At 35.1% G+C, this 16,181-nt stretch overlaps 1 protein-coding gene across 4 annotated transcripts in view; it reads right to left on the bottom strand.

Moving 5' to 3' along the window:
* LOC106872053 (meiotic recombination protein SPO11-like) overlaps positions 1-16,181 on the bottom strand; it is an 809,808-nt gene that overhangs the window by 689,287 nt on the left and 104,340 nt on the right. For all 4 annotated transcript variants that reach the window (XR_008264640.1, XR_008264641.1, XM_052969772.1 and 1 more), the window contains exons 6-8: positions 14,793-14,879; positions 6,408-6,444; positions 4,895-5,001 (exon numbers count right to left, since the gene is read on the bottom strand). Coding sequence is in view for 2 of the 4 variants with exons in the window: in XM_052969772.1 (XP_052825732.1) it covers positions 4,895-5,001; positions 6,408-6,444; positions 14,793-14,879 (231 nt within the window). In the remaining 2 variants the exon portion in view is untranslated. The remainder of the gene's footprint in view (positions 1-4,894; positions 5,002-6,407; positions 6,445-14,792; positions 14,880-16,181) is intronic.

Raw genomic sequence — 16,181 nt, 5'->3', positions numbered from 1 at the left:
GTGTGTGTGTGTGTGTGTGTGTGTGTGTGTGTGTGCGCACACGTGCATGTTTATATCTATACATATATACATATGCTGGCCTTCTCTTTATGATAAAAATATGTTTTGCTGTAGTAATTTAAAAGTAATTTACTACATTTTTCAATGAGAAACTATTTCAATTATAAATGGACTTTTTGAATACTTTTAAATTCTTTTTCATCATTATATTATAATTTCCTGAGATATCAATTCATGTTGTAGTTTGATAAAATTTGATACTCTAAAATTTCACTTCTATTTCATGATTTTAATTAACTTTTCCCCCTTTGTTTACAAAACATATATAAAATTTAGTGTAATATGTTTGTTTCAATATATAAAACACAAATGTTTGTCTTTCTGACTTTCTTACCTTTCAATTATCAAGGAGACCAAAAACGTAACATCAAAAGAAGAACAGAAAAAGAATGAGTAAGAGAAGCAAATTGGAGTTCTACACAAATTCCAAGACAAGTAGAAATCTAACAAGAATGAGAGAAAATATTACAGAGAACAATGCAATCTTTGTTACAAAGCTAAACAAAAATTATTATAATAATGTTTAAAAATCATGAGCCAAAAAAATGAAAAGAATATACAGAAATTTTTTTTTAAATGGCATTTTTATGGTAGTCCAGATTTAGCCAGAGCAGACACAAGACCAATTTTCCAATAGTTTTCTTGAGTTGCTTGGCAACAGAAAAAGTAGAAATAGAGGCAGAAAATTTGTAATATATCAAGCAGAATGAGACTGTGGAAGACAAGAATTCCTACTAACCTTCACAACAAAATACACACAAGTACAGAAAAATAATGAAGCAGCATAATAAATTAACAAAACAAGCTACTGAGGTCCACAACTCTTTACATGGTCTAGATATATTAGTATGAGGAAAATTAATTCAATAGATTAAAAATTATTTTCATATCAAAGAAAGTTTAACCTAAATGTTGAATCACTTGCATCCACGATATCCTAATGTCATTTTTTTTAGTTTAAAGAAAACATTGAAATCAATAAACTATAAAAATATCAGAATCTCAGATCTTTAGTGCATCATAATATTCGTTTTAGATAATGCAAATTCTCTCACAAAAAATTAACATAAATAAAAAGGAAACAAAACTGACATCATTAAAAATTGAAATCAGGTACGTAAGGTGGCAAATTAAAACGTCTCATAAACAATATTATACTTCATGATCACATAAGTACTGCATAACTGTACCTATATCTATAGATATATACATTCATACGCACTTATGTATAATAATGTATATGCATATATTAATATGTATGTACACAAAGACAATAAGACAGTGGACTGATAGAAATGGAAGCTCTGCTGTCTGAGTTTAAATTCTACTGAGAGTGACTTTGCCTTCTAATCTTCTCAGGTCAATAAAATAAATTCTAATCAAGTATCAGGGTCAATATAATCACCTGTCTTTCCTCCATATCTAAGTTTAAGTTAAAATCTTAATACAGAAGAAGGCACATACACACACATATAACTCATCAGCTTCATCCATTTTTTAAGTACATTTTTTAAACATTTGGATGACTTCGTCAGGTAATATTCTATAGTGTGTGTGTGTGTGTGTGTGTGTGTGTGTGTGTGTATCATCCTCATTGTCATCATTTGAAGTTAATTTCCATGGGTTGGACAGTTAGACAGGGACTAGCAATGCCAGGAGCTGTACCAGGCTCCATTATCTGTTTTGGAAGATGCATATGATCCATAAAAATCTTTAGAGACTTGGGAAATTCATTTTCTCAAATGCCTTGGTGGCCCATTAGAGGTAGTAGATAATTTCTGCTACCTAGGGGACCAAATTAGTAGTGGGGGAGGATGCACAGAGAGTGTGATTGTGAGAATAAGAATAATATGGAGGAAATTCAGAGAGCTTTTGTCTTTGTTGGCTATGAAAGCTTTCTCCCTCCTCTGAATGAAAAGAAGATTGTATGATACATGTAAACTGACAGCAATTCTACATGGTAGGAAGATGTAGGCCCTGACTGTAGAGGACATGCAAAGATTAAAGAGAAATGAGGCTAGTATGCTCCACTGGATGTGTAATGTAAGTGTACGTTGAGAGAGAAGTTAGACATAAGAGGAATTAGATGCAGCGTGCAAGATAGAAGACTGTGATGGTTTGGTCATGTGATGTGGATGGATGCCAACAGCTTCATAAAGAAGTGCCGATCTCTTGAAGTAGATGGAACCCATGGAAGAGGGAGACTTAGGAAGACATGGAAAAAAGTACTGAAGGATGATCTTGGGATACTGAACCTTTCAGACAAGATGACAAAGGACTGAGATACTTGGCACCTTGCTATACTCAAGAAGACCCATATTCCACAACAGAAGTGTTAAGGCTGCTCTCCCTGGTGAAGAGGATTGGTTGGCAAGAATTCTGTGCCAAAGCCCATAAAATCCACACATGCCAGTGCCACATAAAAGCGCTAATGTGGTGCCATGTGAAAACACCCAGCACACTCTGTAAAGTGGTTGGCAGTAGGAAAGGCATCCAGTCGTAGAAACCATGCCAAATCAGACTGGAGCTTGGTGCAGCTCCCCAGCTCTGTTCAAACCATTCAACCCATACCAGCATGGACAACGGACATTAAATGATGAGGATTATGATGATGATGATTATGATGATGATGATGATATATATATATATATATTTATATACTCTTGCTTCTTTACACACACATTCTAACTCTTCTTCTGTCATTACTTTCTCCTAGATCACACTGCTTTCCCTCTTTGCTCTATCCTTTTGGTCACATATAAGCATTTTGTACATACATACATGATAATACTGAGTACCTTTTTCATTCGGTCCTCTTGTAACTTATAACTATCATTTATGCTTGAATCTAGAAAATCTGGTAGATTACTTTGTAGTAGTCTCTATGTTTGTGTTGATAAAGTACTGGTCATATATTAGGGACAATTCCTCTCTTACTGTCACTCTTTCTTTCTGTTTGTTCTTTGTATGAGAAATTAGCTATGGGCAGATCAAGAGACATTAGGTGCAGAAGAAGTCCAAGACAAGACTACTATTAGTTTGAGAGCCCAAAGCAAAGTAATGTGTGTACACACACACACACACACATGCACACGCGCACACACACACACACACACACTCACACTCACACACACACACAAACAGGAATAGACTCATCCACCACAGCAGAATTAATACAATATTCTAAAACCATCTTGGTAATGCATGTCTATGAGGAGCTCTGTCCCTCCCCCGCCATCATCGTCTCTGCCTCATCAACCATTTCTCCACTACAATTCAACCCCTAACACCATCATTTCCCTATCACCTGAGAGCAGAATAGGCACATACTACATCACTCAACTTTTTCAGTTACCTCTCTTTCCCATCCTAAACCACTTCCATTTCTCATTATTTTCTCCACTTATCACCTTCTTTCTATGCCTTCTCTCATTTGTGTTGTTCTCTGTCATTGACACCTCACTATTCTGCTATAATCCTCAATGCCCTCACATATCTACCACAACCTCTCCCCCTTGAGGCTCCCCTGTATTTCTCTCTCCATCCAGAAGTGCTAAACTACTGGGACATAAACACACCAACACTGGTTGTCAAGCAGTGAGGTGTGGGAAACAAACACGTACACAAAGACATACACATATACACACAATAGACTTATTTCAATTTCTGTCCATCATACCCACTCGGATTTGGTAGACAAAAACTGAAAGGTACCGTACGGTGAGACTGAACCCAGATCTATGTGGCTAAGAACCAAATTTTTTACCATACAGCCATGCCTGTACCCATACATAACTGGCTGTTTTTACAGATATCATGAATATATACTTGTGTTAAAACCAAACAAGGTCACTGAAATTAGAGTTGAATGGACTTACCTAGATTTACCTCTGTTTAACCAAAGATGGTGTCAAATTTGACAGGTTAAACAAATGAATTTGAAGTCCACAATTAGTGGACTTAAGGTTTTGATCCTTGGTCATGAAATTGTTGTATACCTCATACAGATGAACAGATATAGATATTTCCATTGCAGCAGTTTTTGAAAAGAATCAGCTGTCCATCCATAAGTTACTATTTTGCTGTCCTTCTTAGGTCCAATCCCAGCCAGTTAAATCATAGTGGATTAACTAAAAGCCTATGGCATCTTCCATACCTCTACTGGAAGCAACATACACTACCATCCTCAAGCTGCAAATGGTTTCCTTAGTTCTCCATAATCTAGATTCTGCCTTTCTTGTACCTGGACCATACTGCCTTCTTTAACCCTTTTGTTACCATATTTCCGTTGAGATGCTCTGTGTTTTTTTTTCAATTAATTTTAAATATAATAAAGAATTTAGTACAATAACTTAGTTATCATTAAGCTAGTGTTAGGAACATAAATGGTGACAAATTTTAAGAACAGGACATTTGTACTACAGAGCCAGAGGCAGTTTCAGCTGGGTTGGTATCAAAAGGGTTAAGATATTGTCAACTGAACAACCAGACTAATTTTGACAAGTCAAACCTTGGTCATCATTATCATTGTTATCATCAGCATCATCACTACTATCATAATTTTTTATCCACTTTTCATGCTAATGCAGTGTGGATTCTAGTCTTCATTAAAGCATCTTCAAAATTTCACTTATCCTATCATTGATGAATAATTTTTTGCTTTCATTTTTGTAATCCTAAATTCATAAACTACTAATCTACACTAATCAAGAATTCAGTTCATTTGATACCGTGTATAACATTGCCTTGTTAGTTGATTTAACTTACAGTTCTACAGGATTTATTGAGATTTCACAGTTAAAATTTACATTATTCAGTTTTTTTAAGTACTTACAGTTATAATTATATAAGGAAATTGGTCACTGATTCCATAATTTAACAGATGTTGAAATGTAGCATCCTTTTCCACTACTAAAATAAATAGGGCATGAGTATATATGTATAAATATGCATTAAGGATAAATAAAATTTTCAGAATTGCAACTATATGAAATGACAAATTAGACTGAACAAAATCACAAAATAAAGATGGAATTTTATTTTTTATTTATCTATTCATTCTCTGGGAAATAGTGCTTTAAAGCCTGTTTTACTAATTCATTTCATAGGGCAAAATATCATAGACATGAAATGAAAATAAGGAAAGGTAACTGTTATTGGATAAATAAATATATGGAGACATATCATTGTGAGTTACGTTTTGCTTATGAAATTAGATCCAATGAGTGCCTTTTTGGCAACTTAGAATTAAGATTGAATGGATTGATTGCATGTGATAGTTCACCTGGAATCACTCAACTCTCCCAAGATGTTGAGAAAAAGTAGTTGGAGACTATTAAAATTTTAAAACGTAGGCAAGTATATGATTAGGTACAACTCATCTGCATACAGATGCAACAAGTAATACTTGTTGTTTTCCAGTAACTCAGGCTCTTAGTTTAGTAATATCCTTTCGAAACACTAGTCAGATCTCAGCTATTAATAATTAAATTAACTTTGCACCTATCAAATATTTAGGTTCTCAAACTTAATGATATTTTACTTTTATTAAGTTTCCACTAAATTTTGCTAGAACAGAAAGAGAAAAGCACCAGTGGAATACCATATTAATAAGTTTTAATCCTCTACCTTTTAAGTTCAAATATTTGTCTTTCATCTCTCCAAGAGCAATAAGATAATCAAGTACTATTGTTCACTCAATTGTCAGTATACCTCTCCAATAAATTTGTATCCTAAAGGCAATCTCAGAAATTATTGAGGAGTTTTGCCAGTACCACCTGACTGGCCCTCGTGCTGGTGGCATGTAAAACGCACCCACTACTCTCACAGTGGTTGGCATTAGGAAGGGCATCCAGCTGTAGGAACTTTGCCAGATCAGATTGGAGCCTGGTGCAGTCTTCTGGCTTGCCAGCCCTTAGTCAAACCGTCCAACCCATGCCAGCATGGAAAGCAGACGTTAAACGATGACGATTATGATGATTATACTAAATACAATAAAAATGAAAGTATTTTTGTGCGTCTTATACACTGATTTTCTATTCAATAATTGGTAACTATTCTTGTTGACTGTATTTTCCTGCACACAAGTTGAATATTTTCATCCAAAATTTAGAGCCAAAAAAGATAGATTGACTTATACACCAAGACAACTTTTGAAGACTAAAACTTCCATGTGACATACAGCAGGATTTGGAAAGATAGTTACAACGTTTGAACATTTGCATTTTACACTTAATGAACTTGCATGCCAGAAAGTACGGTATATTTTTCCTAATTTCATTTATTTTTTCAGTACTCTTTATGCATCAATTAATTAAGTTTCTGAACTTTTGCTATATAAAGGATACTGTTAATTTCCATAACATTTGATGGCAGCATGATGCCCTAAAAGAAAAATAGATCATGTGTACATAATGCATTATCAGTGATAATAGAATGCAATTTACACATCAACAGGTTTAATGTATCATTCAGTATAACACAAAAATATAAAATTTAAATTAGAAGAGCTGTGAATATTTTAAAATTATTTTCCATGGAAGCATGTGATATATGCTGAAAACTTACAAACATTTCTTACTGCCGTAATAAATTATTTAAAGCTGGATACTTACCCTCAAAGCAGAAATATATGCCTCATATGAGAAACAATAGTTGAGGCTAGATCTCAATATTTTGTCATAAAGTATATTTCATTTATAAACAAAATAGCAATAATTTTATAGCACAACTGTATATCTGTGTGTGTGTGTGTGTGTGTGTGTGTGTGTGTGTGTATGCGCGCGCATGTACATGTAAGTATCCTCAGTATAAGCAGTATTCTATGTTCACTTTCCCATTCTGGTGTCAGTCAGGCAGGTTTTCTGAGGCAGTGCTTTATAGTAAGATGCCCTTCTTGTTACCAACTGTTTTATTTACTTATTACTAAATACAAGGATGCTGTGTATCTATGGTAAAATATATTCATATGTTAGATATAGTAAGCACACATCTAAATCCTATAATCTAGGACAAAACTAATATATTAGTATCCAAGCAAACTAGGCTGTGCATAAAAGTATTATACTTTTGTATGAAGATGTAACTTCAATACACCTTGAATAATGATGTCCAGATTATCTTCCAATAATGATATAGTTTTATGCATCAGCATTAAGGCAGAGTAACTCTAAATAAAAGGTATAACTCAACATCCATTCCACTCCACTTATTAATAACATACAACTCTAAATATATTCTTGACAAATGCTTAACCTAATCCCCAAGACTCTCATCAACATCACATATACTAAAATCACTAAAACAGGACAGCAAAAACTGAGAATCATCATCATCATCATCATCGTCGTCGTTTAACGTCCGCTTTCCATGCTAGCATGGGTTGGACGATTTGACTGAGGACTGGTGAAACCAGATGGCTACACCAGGCTCCAATCTGATTTGGCAGAGTTTCTACAGCTGGATGCCCTTCCTAATGCCAACCACTCCAAGAGTGTAGTGGGTGCTTTTACGTGCCACCAGCACGAAGGTCAGAAATTAAAAATACTACAAAATATTTCCAAGCTATATAAATTCTACACACTTTAATAATGCATTACTAGTGTTTATACTAGTAATGCATTATTTTTACATACTAAAAATTGATGCCGAGTGAATTCATAGAGTTTTAACTATCACTGTATATGCCCTTGATTAGTCATAAGAAGCTGTTATGTTTATACAATCTCACTATGGGCAACAAAAGGGGGATCTGCTCAACTGTAAGTTCAAATGTATTTACTTTCTCTTTGGTAACTACTTATTATACTCTTAACTGATCACTGTGAAATTGTATTTAAAGATACTATTAACAGGCACTTTATTAAACCAGGAACACTAATTTCAACATTTGTTGCATCTTTGCCAGTTTGTTCAACTAAATAAGATAATGACATATTAGCAGTGTTTGTTTTTATTCTAAAGTCAACTATGTATAAATCCATAGATTTTAACTATCACAGTATGTGTAAACTAATTAAAATTGGATACATTAGATGGTTGTAAACAAGTATCATGTACATACAGCCAATCTCCCTTCTGTCAACAGTGAAACTATAACAGCATGACAACCCCTTTATGACTGTCCAATGTATCTAATTTTAATTAGTTTACACATGCAATGCAAGATCTATGGATTTAGCACATAGTAAACTTTAGTAAGAAAACATTGCTTAACACATCAGAAATTGAGCTAGTCAAACTGCCAAAAATGTGTCAAATATTCAAATTTGTGTATAGTGGTTTTAAATACAATTTCATTGGTCATTTAAGTATAGGATTAGAAGTTGCTGATGAGAATATAAACATGTTTGAAACAGTAGCCCAACTAACCTCTTTCTATTCACAATTAGATTGTTTAAACATGGCAGTCATTTTATGACTGTCCTTAATATCTAATTAATTTAACTAGTTTATACATGCAGTGATGGTTAAAATCTATGGATTGACTTCAATTTAAACTAAAGTTTCCAACAGAGTAAATCCATAGTAAACATGGTATAAACATACACACTGTATAACACCATAATCTGTCTCAATACCCTTCAGCTTAAGTGTTTAATGCTTTTGTATCACTAACTGTCGCTACTTCAATGTTTTATCTTCTAGAACCTGTACTACACACGGTTTTCCAATCATGCCTTTTCAAATTTGCATTGTTACAGAAGTTCTTTCTATATGACATCAGTGCTTACATATAATCTATTCTCCCCACAATTCATTGATACCTGAAAATCCACAATGAAAAATGTCATTTGCTCCAAGTAGAAATGTTTTCCATCAGTTGATGTATTTCCATTGCCTTCTGAAATCTTTCAACTATCAAATCTCTCACAAACTATATTCTAGAAATTTCAAAATATATGATGGCCATAGCTTTAAGGTCTTTGATAATAGATCTGCTCAATGAAGACCAGCTTGGATATAAATAGAGGTATATGATCTCTTCCCAGAAATCCTTGGAACTAGGAATGTTTCAGAATTTTTCGGATTTGGAAAATAGTATGTTTGCTTGTTAGGTCAAGAAGAGCAAACTGTCAAAGTATTGGTTGCTCACATACAGATTTATGGTTGAGCTTGTGGCAGTGGAGACCTCCAGTGTACTCAGTCCCTAGACCATATTTCTGCTCACTGCTATCAGGGCAGAGATGGTTGTCTGCAAGTGCAAGTCCCATGAATCAGAGTGGCTGTTCAACCGCATCTCTTTTGTTATCCTCCAGAGCAATGCCATTTCAGTTTTGTCTGCCAGGACCATGAGGTGGTCTGAATTACAGGAAACTGAGAGATTGTAAGGATTTCATAGCTTGTTGCTTGAAGTTGGTAAGAGTCTTCCACTATAGCCCTCGTTTTAGATCCCAAGAAGAGCCTAGTTCAATCCCACCAAACTTTGAAACAAAATTCTGATTTGTATGTATCTATTATAGGTTGAACTAAAGTTTTATGACTATAAGGATACCTGTCATGCATGGGAAATGAAAAGAGGTTCACCTATCTTCCTCTCTCATCTGCACCCATCCATCTAGTAGTAGTCACTCCGGCGATCCTGCCCTACCCTATTACCCAGAATAAGCAGCTGCTATCTCACAAACCTCAGAGTGAATTCCCTCACATCCATTTGCGATGCTTCAGCCAGCCAAAGAGAGTCCTCTCTCCCTTGCACTTCCCTTCTCATGCTTCCTCTTCTAGTCAGTCCCTTGACCGTTGAAGTCAGGGTTCTCGTCTTCCAGCTCATCCCCACATGCCCCCCAATCTCACTTCACTCCATGTCAAAATCTACCACCCACCTGGGTGAGCACCTTGCACATTATGATCTTCTTAAACTGGGAACCTCATTCTCTTCCTCTTCTCCGCAATCATCATCCGACAAAGTGACTATCCTATGAACATCCAAGACATGACGTGGCATTCCATCCACAGAGATGTTGTTTTTGGAATTGACAGCCATCACTATTGCTCTGTTCCACTGAGTTGTGCAGCGTGCCTTTGGTAGCTTGACTCAGACTTCATCTCCCACCTCCACGAAGTAGGGCCGTCTCTCTTCTACAGGGCATCTCAATGGTTTACTTGGGTGCCACCATTACCACCTTCCACCCGGTGTTTTGTGTCAACACATGGGCTTGAACGATGAGCTCGCTCATCGCCATTTTGTTGCCACCAAGCAACTGTTGTAGTCGCACTGACATGTCATCAGGAAATCTGTTCACAAAAGTCAGTCGCGTTACTTTCTTAAGTCCCTCACCGGTAAGACCAGACAATACAACCAGCCTCCATACCTCCACAACATATTCGTCGACCTGTTCCCCTCTCCATCTGAACATTCTCAGCTTAGCAAAGGCAGCATAATCTCCATCTGTGTAAGCCTTCTCAAGTGCTGCTTGATCTTCACCACACTCAACTGTTCTTCTTCATCCATTTTGAGGTACAGTGCCAGTGCACTCCCCTCCAAATACAGAGCCATGAGGCTCGCTACATCTTCGCTGCCTTGTAGCCTGGCCACAACTTTGACCTTTCAAACCCAGGCTACTACGTGACTTTCGCCAAAGAAAGGTCTGATGACATCCTTATCTTCGCTGCCATCATATCAAGGGGACAATGACGTCTGTATACAATTACCAAAATAACTTGTCACACATGGGAAATGAAAAGAGGTTCATCTACCTTCCCCTCTCATCTGTGCCCATCTAGTAGTAGTCACTCTGGAGGTCCTGCCCTACTCTGTTACCCAGTATAAGCAGCTGCTGTCTCACCAAGCCAAGAGCAAATTCCCTCATGTCCGTTTGCAATGCCTTGGCTGGCCAAAAAGAGGATGACCCTGTCCTGCCACCCCCACCCCCCGCACTTCCCTTCTCACGCGTCCTCTTCCAGTCAGTCCCTTGACCATTGACGTCATGGCCCTCTTCTTCCAGGTCATCACCACAATACCATTAGAGTACATTGATAGTCTTAGCCAAGTGGAGCATGTGGGTGATTTTACCAACTTACCATAATTATAAAGAAAATATCATTCATTAGCTTAGGGTAATGTAAAAATACATACTAAACAAGACACCTAAATGCAAAACTCCAAGTAAAGGTATGTAAATATAGCCTAGCAACCGTATTTCTCATTATTGTTCATTTGCATTATGAATATTCACTCTGAGTGGGATAAATAAAGACTTTAAATATTATAGTTTGTTTGGATTGCAATAAACTGGTAAATGAAGTGGAATAAGGACAGAACATAAAATTGTTTGCATACTTTTTACTTTTAAGTCATGTTTGGTACCAAACACAGGCTTTGGTTTGCAGATGATCTCAAAGAAAAAGTATTGGTTTTTGGATCTTTTCAATTTTCAGAATTTCAGATGATCTCTAAACATCCTTAATTATTGACATACTTCTGAACCCAAGCATTATTCTATCCTACATCTCCCCATGCACATACAATCATCTGATTACTGCCTAATTATATCTTCCTGCTCCATATCAATCTATCACGGAACAACCAATGTTCATTAAACTTTTTAGTAATTCAATTCAGCTTATTGTTAAGTGCTCAACCTTTTCCCCTCTCCTATACCTCTGGAAGCAAATAGGTTTCATCCCTGGTACATGTAACTAGATGACTGAAGCCATATCCACACAATTTCATTCATAGTGGGATAGGCAAAGTAGTTCACTCACAGTGGTGTAAGTGAAAAACCCTGCCAGCAACACCCAAAAGAAATCTACTTTCCAATTATGAAGTCACCACTGCAATGTGTACAAGATGTCTATCAACTTACTAAAAACGGATTTTGTGCACTGAAATACTTGCAAACTCATCTCCTCTATTATGATAGTGTTTTCTCTTCCCTGGTCAAGATGGTCTCTCTTTTGTAGAATCTACCAGCCCATCACAAGGTGTCTCTGTAAGCAGTATTTTAACTGATAAGTACACCCCATTTGCAACACATCTAATTCCCAATTCTAATCTAGCAACACACACAAAACCCTTCATAAATTTTTCTTAGTCTCACATATCTCACCACCATATTCACACTACCGTCAAGTGTTTCTACCATATTGTCAGCCAAAAGAAGGAATCTAGTCCTGATAGTGTCATTGTCATCATCTTCTCACAGTGTTTTTCCAAGCTAACACTTCACCAAATTCTCAGGCTTTTTGTCTTCTCCATGGAGACCTATGTGGTTTATGGAAATGTGTCACAGTATGTCAAGCCTAAATCTCACTAGCTCTGTCGACTGCTATCTTGACTCTCAACACCTCAAATACAATGGAAATAACCACCTCCTTATTAAACTGAATCTTTTAGCTTCCGTAGAACCAAACCTACTGGAGATTTGCTCATTGTGCCATGGTATAATGTTCTCTTAACAATAAAAGCACCAGGAAAAGTAATGATACTACCCACTGCCAAGAGAAGCCCCTGGATGATGTTTCCATTCTATAGACTCTACTACTGTCTCATTGTTTGGTTAAGAAGTTTCTTATCAGAACACTTCTTTGTACTAAGTGTCAACTGGCTCTCTCCAACTCACAATCGATCACTTCCTTTGTGTTTCAAAATTCAACTATTTCTTCCAAATTGCCATCTGTCTACATCAGTTATAACACTCCCTGTTACATTCTGCACAGATGGCATCATTTTTCACTCATTCTTGTTCTGTACACAAGTGTCATGTTGCCTAAATACCACAGATTACTAACAAATCAATAAAACATCCTCCAATGAAGATGGTAATTTAGTCTTCATCAAAAATATAACACAGAATTACTGCATATATAAAAGAAGCATGTAGTAAACACATAATTAAAGTATTCAGTCTTTACTCTATATATGATAATCCTCAAGGATCTTTGATGGCACCTACACAGCTATAACACTATTAAAGCTGCCTTCTTGGACAAATAATTCTTCAGATCTAAACAGTTGTTAAGTCACTACACATTAAAGTTTCAGTGTTACTCACATAACAGGATAGTACAGCTGCTACACACATTCTACACAGCATCTACTAAAATCACCATCTGTCTAACTGGAAGAAAACCATCAATCACCAACATGCTGCTCACTGGTTCTTCAACAGATGTAGTTATGGTTCCTGCTGATTTAAACTATCTGTAAACACACTTATCTATCCAAATCTTATCAATGACTCTCAGTCCCTAAGATATGAATTAAATAGTTTCAGCAAATCCTTCCATCTAAGAATTGAAAGCCTATGTATATCTCTTCCTCTTCACGTTTTGCATAAGTTGTCAACCTACAGAGGTCTCTGTTAAAATCACCCACATCAACATGATTAGTTTTGAAAAATATGTACTGTTTATTGGCTCTGACCCTCCTCCTTCACTTGAACAAAAAAAATTGTTTGCAATTTAACTACTAAGATGCAACAATTAATACTCAATCTCAGCCACAATAATCAATATTTTTAAGTCTTTAGAGGGTCTAGAAACTCTTTAAGTATTGGATATATCTCCAAACTAACAAATAAATTCCTGTGTGTACATAGATTAATAGAAGTTTGTGTATGTGGTGTTCATGTGTGTAAAATCAAAGTGCAATAATATCAATATCATATCTATAAATGTTATTATTAAATAAAACTTAGCAGATAAATAATACAAAATAAAATAAAAGTACTGTTTGAAAGAAGTAAATATATTTCTGTGAACATAATGTATTAAGGAAGATAAGGAAAGCTCAAAAACTTCCTTTTATTATTGCTAGGGCAATGAAGGCATTGGGTTGGGTGGAAGTTACACTATTACTTAACTCAATAATCAAATTATGCAGGAAGATCTTATCTTCTACAACTGACAATAGGAGTATGATTACTAATCACAAAAAAAAAAAAGAAATAGTAGTGTCATAGAAAGGGATATTTTTAACAGAGAAAAACTAATCTATCAAATACACTAAGTAGAAAGAATAATAAAAAAAGCTATAACAGAGATGAAGTGGATGTAAAGTAGTTTGGTTTTTGTATCATTGATGCTGTTTTTCAGGTGAAAGAAACTGCGGAAAAAAGAATTTTTGGTCGATTCCCATGGTCTTTGGTATGATATGTATGAATGGATACCGAACAGGAGGCATGTATGGCACATATTAAGTAGAGTTGAGATTTAGTATATGTGCTGAATGAAATTTAAAGTATGTCACTGCCGAAGTTTTGACTTTGAGCTCTTTCATTCACTCTCAAGATTGAGCCCTTTAAAAATTAACTCAAAAATAGATTGCAAGTTAGCTTCATTAATTAGATGGCTGGGTTTTGCTAAAGAATCTAATGTGGGAACTTCAGAAGAAGAAAGGAATACAAAGGAATTCAAGTTTATAGAGAAATAATATAAGTGATATGTAATGAAGTAAACTGAATGAACACACTCACATTGATCATTGTGTATAACATAATTCTCTAGTTCTGTTAATGAATATTAAGCTGGTTGAAAAATATATATATGGAATAATAGGAGAAAATAGTAGAGAGACAGAAAAGAGGTACCTAAAGCACAAAGAAGTTTGGATGAGGTAATTAGATCAGGAGAAAGAAATTTAGAACTTTCTACATGAGTCAACGTGAAACAGAAGCATGAAAATATGACACTGAGAAGTTTTTTCCAGCATATGATAGCTTAGTAAAAAGAATGGCAAACTATCATGAATAATAAATTCAATGAAAACAAAAGAATTAAAATATCTAACTTACAGATTTTGTATTCTTGCAACATATAAAATTTCCATTTGCATCATGGAATTGTAAATCTCCAGCAATGCAACCTTTAGATGTTGAGAGCTAAAATTAAGAAATAAGTATGCATATACATATATAACTTGATATAAAAACAAACATTAATATAAGACACGTGCATACATGTGCATGTGTATGTATATGTGTGTGTGTATGTATATACATATATACAAAAATATGTGTGAATATATATTTATAAATGATGACTTGCATATTCATTCTTAATACATTCCAGCAGATTCAAACATGAATATGCTAAGTGCTTTAGTATTTTGTCATTGGAGAGCAACCTGTCATTTTAGACAAATATGTGATCATAACACTCAGTTCATTAGCATAAGGGGACTTTGGGACTCTCAATGTTTCAACATCATTGTGTTTCATCAGCCAAAGCCTCCATGGACTAATTAATCTAGCAAGAGTTTTGGGCTTTTGTTTATAACTTCAGCAAACAAATTATTTGCTGATGCACACTTATAACTTCCAACTGATAATAAATCAGCATATGCACAGTGAACAGCAAGAATCAAAAACAATGACTTGTATATTAATTATTAATGCATTCCAGCAGATTTGTTGGTAAGTAGGAAGTCATCGATATATAAATTTATGTATTTGCCCCTAATATATTATATATATATATATATTTAAATGATAAAATTTATCTTTATTTTCTATAATAACTACCAAGTCGAAAATGAGTAAAAAAATGTAAAAAGACAATGGAAACTGAATTACAGGTTTTACATTTTACATTAAGTTTACAATTTGGTTATTTTTATATTTTTATAAGTAATTTTACAGAGTGGTAGAGGCTGCTTATTACCCACTATCCATTCAACTGTGAAGAGGTATTAGGTTGTCAAGAAAGTTCTTGCAGAATTTTTAATTTTGGTTTTAAATGATGTATTTTCAGATTAATTTTTGTTAACTTACTTTGACTTTATATATCATTTTAAAGCCCATTTTACGCTCTATCTAATCATGTTGCTCTTTTTCTTTGTGAATAATTAGGCCATTTTTTCCAGAACATTGAATACAACATAGACAAAAAGCAACTTCGCACAATTTTCTTATTCCAGTTCAAGCTAGGCTGAAAAGCTGCTGAAACAGCTTGCGATATCAACGATGTGTTTGGTCCAGGAACTACTAATGAACGTACAGCACAATGGTGGTTCAAGAAATTTCGTAGTGGTGATGAGAGTCTTGAAGATGATAAGCGTAGTGGTTGGCCATCGGATGCTGACAACAATCAACTAAGAGCCTTAGTGGAAGCCAATCCATGCACAACTGTTCGAGAGCTTGCTTCTGAATTAGACGTAACATATACGACAATTTCCAACCACT

This window comes from Octopus bimaculoides, chromosome 7 (assembly GCF_001194135.2).
Source record: "Octopus bimaculoides isolate UCB-OBI-ISO-001 chromosome 7, ASM119413v2, whole genome shotgun sequence".
Classification (NCBI taxonomy): Eukaryota; Metazoa; Mollusca; class Cephalopoda; order Octopoda; family Octopodidae; genus Octopus; species Octopus bimaculoides.
This window is presented reverse-complemented; position numbering and strand designations above follow the sequence as displayed.